Source organism: Ambystoma mexicanum, chromosome 5q (assembly GCF_040938575.1).
Source record: "Ambystoma mexicanum isolate Mex_15411 chromosome 5q, UKY_AmexF1_1, whole genome shotgun sequence".
NCBI lineage: Eukaryota > Metazoa > Chordata > Amphibia > Caudata > Ambystomatidae > Ambystoma > Ambystoma mexicanum.
The window spans coordinates 113,784,863-113,797,466 of NC_090933.1; the positions used below are offsets into that span (position 1 = coordinate 113,784,863).

At 45.7% G+C, this 12,604-nt stretch overlaps 1 protein-coding gene across 2 annotated transcripts in view; it reads left to right on the forward strand.

The window, feature by feature from the left end:
- CTNNAL1 (catenin alpha like 1) overlaps nt 1–12,604 on the forward strand; it is a 989,054-nt gene that overhangs the window by 974,390 nt on the left and 2,060 nt on the right. For both annotated transcript variants that reach the window (XM_069620628.1, XM_069620627.1), the window contains exon 18: nt 9,454–9,537. In XM_069620628.1, the coding sequence (XP_069476729.1) occupies nt 9,454–9,537 (84 nt within the window). The remainder of the gene's footprint in view (nt 1–9,453; nt 9,538–12,604) is intronic.

Below are 12,604 nucleotides of genomic sequence, written 5' to 3' on the forward strand. Positions count from 1 at the left end.
AGAAGGCTTAACCCTCAAGACAACCTTGTCCTTGTGAAACACTGTAAATGGAGGTTTTGAGGATAGTGCCTGCAACTCACTCACTCTAGGGCTGAAGTTAGCGCTACCAGCAAGATGGTCTTGAAAGTTAGTAACCTTAAGGGACATGAATGTAGAGGTTCAAATGGTGCACACATAAGAAATTGTAGCACGAGAGTGAGGTCCCAAATGAGAACCTGGAAGGGAGATGGAGGGAACACATTAGTGAGCCCCTTCAGAAACTGTATCACCAAAGGCATCTTAAAATATGAACTTTCTTCAGATGAGCGCTTGAACATGGATACCGCCGCAAAATAACCTTTAATGGTCCCAACCTGAAGACCCAGATTGGCTAGGTACAGTAGAAAGGATAACACCTATGGTGTTTTGCAAAGAAAAGGGTTCATATTCTTGCCCCTGCACCAGCTGCAGAATTTGTTCCTATGGCAGCGGTACAAAGACTTTGTTGCGCCGAAAGCAAAATCTCCAATATATCATCTGGGCGGTCTCTCAGAAACCATGCATGAAGGCAGAGAGTCTTGACCTCTGGACGGAGAACCCGGCCCTCCTATCGCAAGAGAAGGTCCTCTATTGGTGGAAGACGTATTGGAGGGCAGATGGACATGTCCAGAAGGTCCGTATCACGTCCTCCTGACCCAATCCGAGGCAATTAGGATCATGTGTTTCCCGAACTTTCTCAACCTCCTGATCATGTGAGGAATGACGGGGACTGGAGGAAACGCGTACAGGAGTTAAAACTGAGTCCAACACAACGTGTCTACTAGAGCTCCTCTTCGGGGATATTCCCTGGAACAGTACAGTTCGCACTTCCGTTTGACATTGGTTGCGAACAGAGATACTTGAGGGGTTACCCAAAGGGTGAAGATCTTTCTAAGGACATCCGGGGCTAGTTCCTACTCCTGGGAGACTGTGCTCTGCCTGCTCAGAGCATCCGCTGCCATGTTCTCCTCTCCAGCTAGGTGAACTTCTGATAGGGAGATTCCTTCTTGAATTACCCAGCGCCAGAGCTGCATTGCCTCTGTGCACAGTGGTAGTGACCCTACACCTCCTCTCTTGCTGAAGTAGTACATGGCCACTGTGTTGTCGGTCATTATCAGGACATTCTTTCACCGTACAGAGGGCAGAAAGAACTTCAGCGCAAGTCTGATTGCCCTTAGCTCCAAAAGATTGATGTGTAGTTTGGACTCCGACGAAGACCAAGAACCGCTGATTGTAAGATCGCTGGCGTGGGCTCCCCAGCCTGTGACTGAGGCATCCGTCACTACTTTTATCTACGGCCAAGGTTGCCAAAAAGGTTCTTCCTTCAGAATATTGTCCTCGCAGGCCCACCACAGAAGATCCTGTTCGACCCTGCTTGGAACCTGAAGTAGGTCTGACATGTTGCCCAAGAACTGAGACCATTGTGTGCTGAGAGCCCCTTGAAGGGATCTCATTCTCCGGCGAGCTTTTGGCACCAGAAAAATACACAATGCCATGAGGCCGAGCAACCTCAAAAAGTCGAAGGCCAGGAGACGCTGGGCACTCTGAAACTTGGAGACCATCTGCAGAATGTCTTGAGCCCTCACCTTGGGTGGCAAGCGCTTTCCCAAGGATCTATCCAGTACAGCTCTGAGGAAATTGAGCTTTTGGGATGGTGTCATGTGGGACTTCTTTTAATTGAGTTAGAAGCCCAGTCTGTGAAGAGAGTGGCAGGTGACGTTGAGATGATCCAGGCCTTGTTCGGGAGAACGTGCCCTGATAAGCCAATCATCCAGGTAGGGGTAGACGTGAATCCCTCCTCTCCTAAGACTCGCTGCCACCAACGCCATCGGTTTGGTGAAAGCCCTCAGGGCAAGGGTCTGCCCGAATGGCAGAACTCAAAACTGATAAGGAGAACTGCCAACAGTGAACCTCAGGTACTTTATGTGCTTGAGATGGATTGGCACATGAAAATAAGCATCCTGAAGGTCCAATTAAACCATGCAATCCTGTAGTTGGAGGGCGTGAAGGATCTGAGAAAGTGTGACCGTCTTGAACTTGTCCTTCCTGAGGAACGTGTTCAAGTATCTCAAGTCCAAGATGGGTCTCGGTCCTCCGTCCTTCTTGGGGATCAGGAAATATGGTGAATATCATCCTTTGTTCCTCTCTGCTACAGGTACCGTCTCTATAGCACCTTTCTCTAGCAGGGTCAACCTTTTCTGTTCAAGGAACGGATCTGGAACCTTCAAAGAATGGATCCCCTGTGGATGGAATGAAGGGAAGGCAGTAACCTTGGGCTATGGTTTCTAATGCCCAAGCATCCATATTATTGTCTCCCTATTCTTTCAGATGCTGAAACAGTCTGCCTCCCACTGGGGTGTGGTGACTCAAGACCTCAGAGCGGTTTTGAGGCAGCTGAAGCAGTGGCTATTGGTAAAGATGCCCCTGCTTGAGCGGGCTTTACACCTCTCCCTCGTCCACCACAAGGGAATCTTCATTGGCCTCTTTGACCAGCCATTCCTCTCACTCTTCCAACTGAGGAAGGAAAGGATCTACTCCTCCAAGACGGTCCACTGGGATGAAAAGGCTAATGCTGTCTAATAGCGGCACCCAAACATTTGGCTGCCACCTTCGAGGTCTGCAGCTTCTCAAGGCTTTCGTCAGCCTTGCTGCCAACAAGGTGAGACCCGTCAAATGGCATGTTAAGCAGTATAGACTGCACATCCGGTGCAATCCAGACTTCCTTAACCAGGCAAATCTGCAAATTACAGTGCTTGCCACCATGGCTCTGCTGATGCGGTCAGCAGAATCCAGACGAGAATGAAGAGACTCGCACATGGCTTCCTTGCCATCCTTAATAAGGGATAAGAAACCGTATCTTTCCTCTCCTTCGGGAATATGCTCAGCCGCCATAGAAATGCAGTCCCATGGAGTGTGTGAAAACTTTGCCAAGGCACACGTGAAGTTGGCTGATTTAAGAGCCATGCTCCCAATGGAAAATACCTTTCTGGACTATCTACCCTTTTGTCATCTTTATCCCGTGGGATGGTAGGATAGGCTGTCTGTTTTGCGCTAGTGGTTGCCAACTCCACACCCAGACTTTCTGGGGAACAGTGTTTCAATAAGTAGCTGGGGTCACTAATTGATTGACAGTATTTTCTTGTAAAGTTCTTATTCAGTGCCACACTCGGCTCCAGTCCTTCCCGATTGGCACTTACTCTCTTCTGAAGAGCAATGTGGAAAGGTAAAATGGGATCCTTTTGAGGACCTTTTATCAAGGATGTCTGTAAGGTCATCTTGTTCAAAAGGGAGGGCAGGTCTGCTCCACCCCAGGCAATCCACTAGCTTGGTCATCAACTGCATGTACAAGGCATCTGCATGTCCATCTGACTCAGGCTTTCCAAATTCTAATTCTGGTGAAGTGTCCACCTCACTGGCTGTCTGCAAATTCTTATATACATCTTTCAGTCTGGACTCCTTTGAAATTAAGGTATCGGGACATTTGGTATGCCATACTGCAAACCAAAGTGTACATCATGGTCAGATGGCTCGTTGTCCTCCTAAATAGAGGTCAGAAACTTAAAGAAATCCTTTCTTGGTAAAGGAGAAAAGTTCAAACCTGATGCCCGAGGAGTTGTCAATGTCTTTGAGGAAGTAGTTTTCGACTTTGATGGCACCGAAGGCTTCAATGGCGCAACTGGTGTCGATGGCGCAGCTGGTGTCAGCGACCTCGACTTGTCTTTCGACTTATGACTCGAAGGATCCCTCAATGATTTCTCATAGATGGCTCTCGATGTGGATCTGGTCTTCATCCCAAGCTTGAGGGCACGCAGGATTTGGCTCAAGCGGTTTCCTTACCGGCTTTAGAAGGCACAGTAGGAGCATGGCTTGTCGATGGTTTTTGGCTCTCGAATATTTTAAGCATTTCTTGCCTGAATGCTTCCCATTCAGCATGAGTGGAGGGCTTTGTGGGACAGGATATAGCTCTTTCAGGAGAGGAGTCCGATGAGGATGTTGAAGTAGGCGACTTGTGGTGCCTCTTCTTTGACTTCCTCGACGACGAGGAAGAGTGGTGGGAGCCACTCCTTGACCAGGACCTTTTTGCCTTCTTTCTTCGAGAAGAGTCGCCTCTCGCAACGTCAGAAGTTTTCTTCAACGGGGTAGTCGCTGGGGATTTCTTAAGGACTCTACCTACCGCTAATTTCCTCTTTCACTCCTTCAGAGCTTTACCGGTCATCGATGGACATTTTGTACAGGTGGAGATCTTGTGCTCCACACCGAGACACTACAAGCATAATAGATGCGGATCGGTCAGTGACATCTTGGCATCGCAGTCTTGACACTTTTTAAACCCGGTCTTCAGGATAGTCGTTGTCGAAGACGTTTTTGTATATTTTGCGGCGAAATTCTGAAGCGCCGTAGTTCTCGAAAAACTGAACTGTAGCGAACAGGCGCTGCACAGGTTATTTATGCCTTCAATGACATCATCCTCAAGACAGAGACCCTCGAAGGGACATAGAGTTCTTCGACACACAGTACCCTCAGCCGAAAAGAAATTTCCAAAGCAGCTGAAGCTGGATGTTGAATATCAAAGATGAGGAATACGTGGGAGGACACAATCAATTGGAAGAGGGTGCTCACCTGCCCTTAGATTTCGAGTGGATGGTGTGTGCCCCACTATACCAGATTATATATCTGGCCACCTCCGAGTTGGCAGTAAGCAATGCAAGAAACCATGCAGCCTGGAAGGAAGGCAGATTGCTAAATGCGGTAGGATGGATTCAAAGACAAGCAGTTACTTGTTTCCCTTGGCACTGAGTCAACACAGTGAAGGAACAGATTTCCCTCTGTTCTATTTTCACAATTGGCAGATTGGTCTTCTCACTACTTGCATCAATGGCCTGGATAAATGTGAGGTTTGAAGGAGAAGGTGGCTGTGGCGTCTACATTAGGACTTTGAAGATAGGGATGAGAAGACGGCAAATCCATGAACTTGCCTGCCTGGGGATGACGGAACCAGAATACTTCACTAGGAAAATGAAGCGCAACTACGAAAAGTCCCTTCATTAGAACACGTACTAACAGGCCTTCAAGAGGTGGCAACCAATGCAGGAGAGTCGGATTACATTTTGGAGGCTGATAAAGGGTAATAAACAAGAGCCCCTGGTTTCCCCGAAGAAAAGGGTTTCTTAGTTAGACTATCCACACCACATTCGTTCTTTGTTTACTCCTTTGACATCGGTGGCAGTCTTTATTTTAATCCCAGAACAACCAATATTATGTTCTGGGGCTAAAGGGTGTGCAAGGCCTCCAATCCTCCTATCCGAATATTTAAGGTTATATAGATAAACTAAAACAATTGTAAGCCAATGGGCATGCTTAATTTGCAATGCTATATTGAAGGACCCTTCTGAGATGTGGGTTTATGTTTTACATACATCTTTAGTTGGAATTGGGGTGAAAAATGTATTTTAATACAAACTCTGAATAAAGGAATTCTCCTTCCCATACACGACATGAGGCTCTAGTGTGAATCCGTCAACTTTCCACTTTATTATTACTCTAGGACGGTCCTCGCAAAATATCTCCCTTCAGAATTTTGTGTGTGGAAGATAAGGATATTTTGCTGCTAACAGACAAGATTTAAGGCTGGCCTCACGACCTCAGCCAACAGTCGCATGCTTCTCCGTTTAGTAAGAAGTGGTTGGAGTAATTGAAACAGACCTTTATCCGTGGCATTCGTAAACTGCACCTCTGCTTTTGATTTCAGGAGAGGCTGCAGACGGCCAACAGAGCATTTTAGGCATGTGATTTGAGGGATGCTGCAGAGGTGACTTTCAGAGATATGCTGGTCAAAATGATAGTGGCGGATCTGCACATTGAGGGAATAGCTTGGAAGCCCAATGCGAGGGTTCTAGGGTTCCTGCCCAAAAAGGGGAAGGTTACATCTTCAAGATTGTGTAGATAATTTGATGTACAGTGGTGTACAGTCGGTGCTCGAACACTTCGTATTCATATTGCACCCTGTTTAGCAGATATGCATCATTCATCGTCATCTGTTGTAACTAGCTCATTGACTACAGGACTTAGATGGAATCCTGTTGCTGAGATGGCTTAGAACCATCATCCAAAAGTGTTTATCAACACGGAGTACACTGAAATCACAGCCTTAATGTGACCCAGTAGTGTCAAAATAGAAGCCTGGCCCAAGAATTCTGCCACCCTATATCCCTGAGCATAACAGCCACTACCTAGCAGGAGCCTCTGCGAAATGTAGACGAGTACAGATGATTCCTCAACCTTATTTCCAGGCAAACAGATTAGCCCTGCAGGTTGCAACACCATAGCCTTGAAGAAAACCATATCCTGAATTGTAGTGAAGGTGACTTCTTTTGGTTGATTAAAAAACTGACTTTCATATTCTGATTGTGGCCCAACTCTCCCCAGAAAAGGAGCCTACAGAAGGCAATTGTACAGGTAAAGCAAGAGGAAGATTCCCATCTCGTGAAGATGGGTCCCCAGGAGAGGACCATGGTAAAGACGCAAGGTACTAACATCTACGGAAAAGCTAGCACTGAGCACTGGTAGGGGCAATCCTCGATGGAAAATTCAAACCAATCCGATTTAATGATGCAAGGTATTCAGCCTGAGACAATAGCATGTTGATCTTCTTCAAATGTATGGACTTGACAAACCGGTACACTTTAGATCCAAAACCAACAGAAACCTCCTATCATCTGATGTATTGGTATTGTTAGAGTATGGTCAGGGGCAACCGGGAACAATGGCATTCTAGGTCATGAAACTCTGAATTCCCTCTGGCAGAGCTGCCACCTTTGAGATGGATTTAGACCAGGAAAAGAGCACAATGGAAAGTTCTGGATTACTTGAAGAGAAGTAAATCTGGGATTGCTTGCAAATGTCTGTTACCTACTAGCCATAAGTATTTTGAAGCAAGGCCTCCATTAAAAACGGAAGACTACATATGATCTCCAGTTCTAGGCTAGCCCTATCATAGTCAGAAGTCCAGATTCTTCTACCAGAGCATGGGTTATATGGAAGTTCTTTTATTTCAGGCGTAACAGTGGGGGGGGGGGGGGGGTATCTGCTTTCCACAGAGCAGATCCACTTTTGTTCCATAAATGTCTTGTGATCGTATTGTCCTTTTACATCCGAATAGGCTTAAACAGTTGGAAGGGAAACTTCAAAGAATCGTTATTCTGAGCAACATATACATTCCAATCTTGTAAGGAGTGAAATGAGGAGGAAATAGAAGTGGGAGGTCTAGGCAGAAAAGATGAGGAACAAGAATATGAGGGAGATTGGCATGTTGGGTGGAGAAAAGGAGGATACAGAAATGTGAACTGTGGCAGGTTGAGGTTGCAGATGGTTGGATTTGTGAAGCGTCATCAAGACTGATAAAAGTAACAAGAATCAGAAACCGAGGTAGTTTGATTGGCATACCTACGCCACACAGGTGAATAGCAATATAAAGCAACAGGATGGCTTTTTGTGTAGTATAACTCATGAGTTTTTAAATTCCAAAACCGCTGTCAAGGTCCTTTTCCAGGAGCAGTTGGTATCTATTATTCTGGAATTTTGGGTGAGCGTCCCACAAGTTGTTTGTCTTTTTGCATTGTAGAGTCTGGTTTATCATCGATAAAAAGGGAAGTTCCTTTCTGGCTGCGGAGTCTCTCTAGCACCTAGGTGATAAGTCATGCTAACACTGCTCGGCAGTGAGTGTAGACCAGGATGAGATGGCTGGAAAAACCCCAGAATTCGCACTAGGAGGCTGGTTGTCTGTAGGTGTGGTCAGCACCTCTGAGAGTTAGGGTCCTGGCTGTTTCTCCTGCACCACTTTGCCTCCTTCCTCCTCAACAGTTTGCAACTATCACATACCTAAGTGTACCTCTCCTGCACCCCTTGTCCCCCCCCTACACTTTCCATGTGATTGTGCCCCTACTCCTTCTAGGCTTTCCCAAATTAGGTTTTAGTCTGGCCTGCTTGTCCTACTTTGCTGCTCTGAGCCAGTACTCCCCAGACTTTCCCTCCAACTTTCTTATCTTGAAAGCTGCTCCCACCTCCCTTTTCACTGTTCCGCCCAACCTTCTGTGTAAGGCTCTTTTCTCCATCTCCTTCTGACAATGTATCTCTGACCTTCTTCCTTCACTCTTCTTCCTCCTCACTCCACCACCTCCACCATTCAATGCGGTCTGTAACTTGTTTGCCGCCTCCTCACAACCACACCAATGTCAGAAAGGCTAGCATTTTTATATTCACTTCAGCCCTCCCTAATGACCCTTCTAATCTCAAGCTGGAACATGTGTGTGTAATTGGAGCAACCACTCCTGTTTTTTTAAGCACACCCGTGTTTCCTAACTACCTGCTCCATATGAGGCGATGCAGATTGTGGCTATTTTAGGCTTGACTGCCACAACATCCCTTGTGCTTGATCACCATATAAGGTGAGTTAGGGAGGTCAAGGGGATCCCCCCATGTACCTTCACTGGGTTTAGCATCATGCTGCGGAAGGTGGCCCCTGGCCCACTCCGTCCATTACTCCCAGTTAAAGGCAAGGGACCTTGTCAGAGAAAATATATGCAGAAATCCATGGGGGGCCCACGGTATGGTTGGAGGTGGAAGGTGAACCTGCTGTGTGGTTGGTGACAAAGGGCTTCTTTGATGTGAGGGGAAGGCAAGAAACTGAGCACCTTTTGTTTGGAAGATTGGGTGGTCATTTTGTGGGATGAATTTTGTAGGAAACTGGACAGTGGTTTATGCACACAAGTGACAATCTAGTCACTGGCATGGGGTGTTTGTGCATACTGTTTTGGGCAACAGGGTGGGCCTGCTTTTGAATTATGCATGGACCCGTGGAATGATTCGCCATTGTGGACTCTCGCATATTCTTATGTCCCAGAGTCCATATGTGTTTCCCATGCCCATAAATGCAGTATATTGGTGCCGTTCTGTTCTTTTCAGTGCGCTGTGCTCAAACTGTGTAATCTTGGCTTATCCCCTACATGTATGTGTCAAATCCTGAGATGTCCTGCCTTGTTCGGATAGGTTAGCAGTGTGGGGGCGCGACTCTGCATGTGTGTTTCGGGTCTGAGCACACTGCCATCTGGAAGTGAGCATGAAGTAAACTGGTAATGATATGCTAAGAGGATTGGATGGAAACCAGCGATGATGCGCAAGCTAGACTCAAATATACATACATGAACAAATGGACAGAATAGACATAAAAAATGAACATCTATGTTATACGTTTCTGAGCTGTGCATGGGAAAAGCAGATTTGCTCATTTCAAAGGATGAAATGTATAGGAGATTAGCAATTGTCTTTTCACGGAGAATCTATGTCGAACATAATAAGTTAACATGTTAAGTGCCTGAACTTGACAGTCAACTGGTCACAGGATCCTAATGAATATTCTCTATTCCTTTTCACTCCTAGGTTGACACGTGTATACAGAAGACAAAGGGTGTAATGATTGTACTGGCACAGGTTCTCCCAATTTGTTGCAAATTACTAAGGAAGGTAAGCCATCACTTCGCTCACACGACAGTAGGGGATGTGGTCAGCGTTCATGCATGTATTCCTTGCACGAGCACAGTAAATTCATGCAGTGGTCAGCCTTCACTGCATTAACTTGTGAAACGTTGGCGGATATGTACAGTGACAATGCCTTATGGTTCTCTGCCTCTCCTGATCGGCACAGGAGCAATAGTAAATCACTTGCGACATATATCCTTGGAAACCTTTAACACCAACAAGAATGAATGTTCTGACTATGTATGCACAGTCTGTAGTTTAAGTGAATGGCGCCTCTTTTCCCCAGTCCATCTATTTAGCTCCTGCTTGTAGCCTAGAAGAGTCTGGTTGGCTTAATACCAACAGTTACCAGGAGCTACTTTTGGCTCCTCGAGGCCAAATGAAGCCGAACACATACAACTATGTGAATTTAATTCTGTGCATTTCAGACAATCTAGAAATTAGCATTAGGACACATCTATATGGCATTTAAAGCATAAGGGGTAATGAATAATAGATACCATTTATGTCTGTATTTTATGTGGACTTTAGATTTGCATGACTATGTACGAGCTCCTCGTTCCCCTGTGGTAGCTCCTGGTGACTGGTTAATGCTGGATACACAGGAGCTGCTTGTAGCTCCTGCTTATCCAATCTTAATTTAGAGCCCTGCAGTCACTTGTTTAGTCAGTGTTTTTACTGGCATGGCAGTTGGTATTCCAAGGTCATGCGTTACTTGAAGTCCTAAAACAGACGGATGTAAAAACATACCTAGGCCGACCTACATAAACAGCACTGGTGTTGTGTGGGTAAGGGGAGCAATACTTTTGCCTAAAGAGTACACTCAATTGTGTTGGGGTGGAGGCTGGGCTCAAGTCGAGGATACACGCGGGTGGACTTTTTTCAGAGGGTGGACTCAGTTCCCCCCAGCTAAAATGATAAACATTGAATGTCATCTTGGAATTTATGAATTAAAGACGACTTTAGGGATCGAACCGCAGTCAGGCCTGGCACTTCACCACTGCACTAAAAAACTAGCAAACAACTAAAGGTGAAATGTCCCATTTCGGTACTGCAAGTTCCAGGGAAAACGTGTATTGGTTCTTGGAGTCTAAAACATGCACACCTTCTAACGTTTTCAAAAATACTATCAGAAGAAAATATCCTCTCTTGGTTTTGTGTGTTTTGATTTTATGAACTGCAAATGCCATCCGTCCTGTGGAATTTGGACGGTTATGGAAAACCAATGTAATGAAATGTCCATATATCACCTTGATCTGCTTATTTCTAGTGACGTCACATCCCATTGCGTTTGTGGATGAGTCGCCCCCCACTTTAATTTTTAGGTCTTGACCCTCGGGTGGAAGTCATAGAGAAATGTATGATTACAAACAAAAGCCTAGCCATTACTCTGCATGCACCCTTGCACCACATCCCGTGGAACAAGTCAAAGCTGCTATAAAATGGCATTGTATCCAACATCTTCACTATTTTTATACACCACGCAGCTAACAGTACAACCCCTTCCTAAAATACTCGGTTCTGCCCAGTATTAGAGAAGATTTTGCTTTCTGTTCATTTGTAGCCTCACCTTGTGAGACCACCCAGTCTTTTTGCTGGCTTTCATTTTTTTACTTTGAGCAAGCAAGCTTTACTTTTAACCTCATTTACTGTGACTCATTTGTTTATGGGAAGCGCTGGTATTTTCTTATACCTGTGTGAGTCCCTCTCGAGCAGTATATATGCTGACTGGTGGCAGCGTTTTATTTTTTACATGGCGTCACTACTGTGACCATTCTCTCTACCACAAGGTAGCCTCCTTTGTCTCTATAATAATCAAAAGAGCTACCTCGTTATTTTTAAGCCCCAAGTCCCAGATCAGTAGCTTTGGTGCTAATCCTCTTTGTTTTGGTTTTCAAGAATACCCATATGTGGTCATTGCCTTTCGCGGGCTCTGCACTATGGCCGCCATGGAAGGCTGTATGAATGGGAAACCGTTCAGGCTTGGGCAGCAGTCACCTACCCCTTTGGTGTGGACTTTAAAGCCTGAGAGGAACAGCCTGGGCAATTGCCCTGCTTCATTCCAGAACGCTTGGGAAAGGGAAAGCAGGAATCCTTGCCTGGGGCTTTCCTTTACACAGCTGGTCCATGTCCGCTCGTAGATAGCCCAGTGTGTACACATCACAAAAGAAAGTTTATAATGCAGACATTATAGGCGGCCAGGGCCTCGTTTCAAGCTGCTAAATTGCCTAGAGCTGGAACCATGATGAAAAAAGCGTGGAATGCAGACTCCAGGGTCTGGATTCCACTCTTTCAGATGGTTTAAATAGAGGAAAATATGCTCTGATAGTAAGGCACGCCAAGCGTAAAGGTGGAAGTGCCAGAACCTCCCTTCCCCCAATCTTTTTTATTTGTATTATTAGGATGTATTGAGCATGGACAAGCAAAAGCAAGTGATCACTTTTTAATTCATGGGGGTGGGAGGGCAGAGAGAAAAAAAGCACAGCGATCACACTCGCTTCACACGGAAAGGGTGACCTGTGTTCAGTTTAACTTCCCATGTATTTTCGCTCAAGAAACCTGCTTATTTGGCTACCAACCAGATTCCTCGTATCAAATATTGACCCTTAAATACAGGCCAACACGCATTTAGCATTCGTATGCTTGCCTTCTTAAATCCCTCCTGCCCGGAAAATAAGAACTTGTAAACAACTGCTGAGAAGGATGAAACTATCTCTTCAAACTAGCTTGCAAGTCCACAACCACTCAAGTCAGTGCAAGAGATTCTGTCTAATTTTACAACCGCCTCATGACTTAGCGTGCCTCTTTCCAATATGGCGTCCATACAATATGCTGCTTTGCAAAACAAATGGGGGCAGAGTGCTCTAGAGAAAGCACACGTCATCCTCGCATCTCAATTTTTAAGTCTTCTCTATTGAATCAAATCATCTTAAAATGAATACAAAGTTAGTATCCCCCCATCATATGTGCGTTGTTGCCTCACACCAGGCTCCGTCAGGCCAGCCACCTTAAAAGAAGATACTCAGGAGATTTAAATTGACAGTGCGAAAAT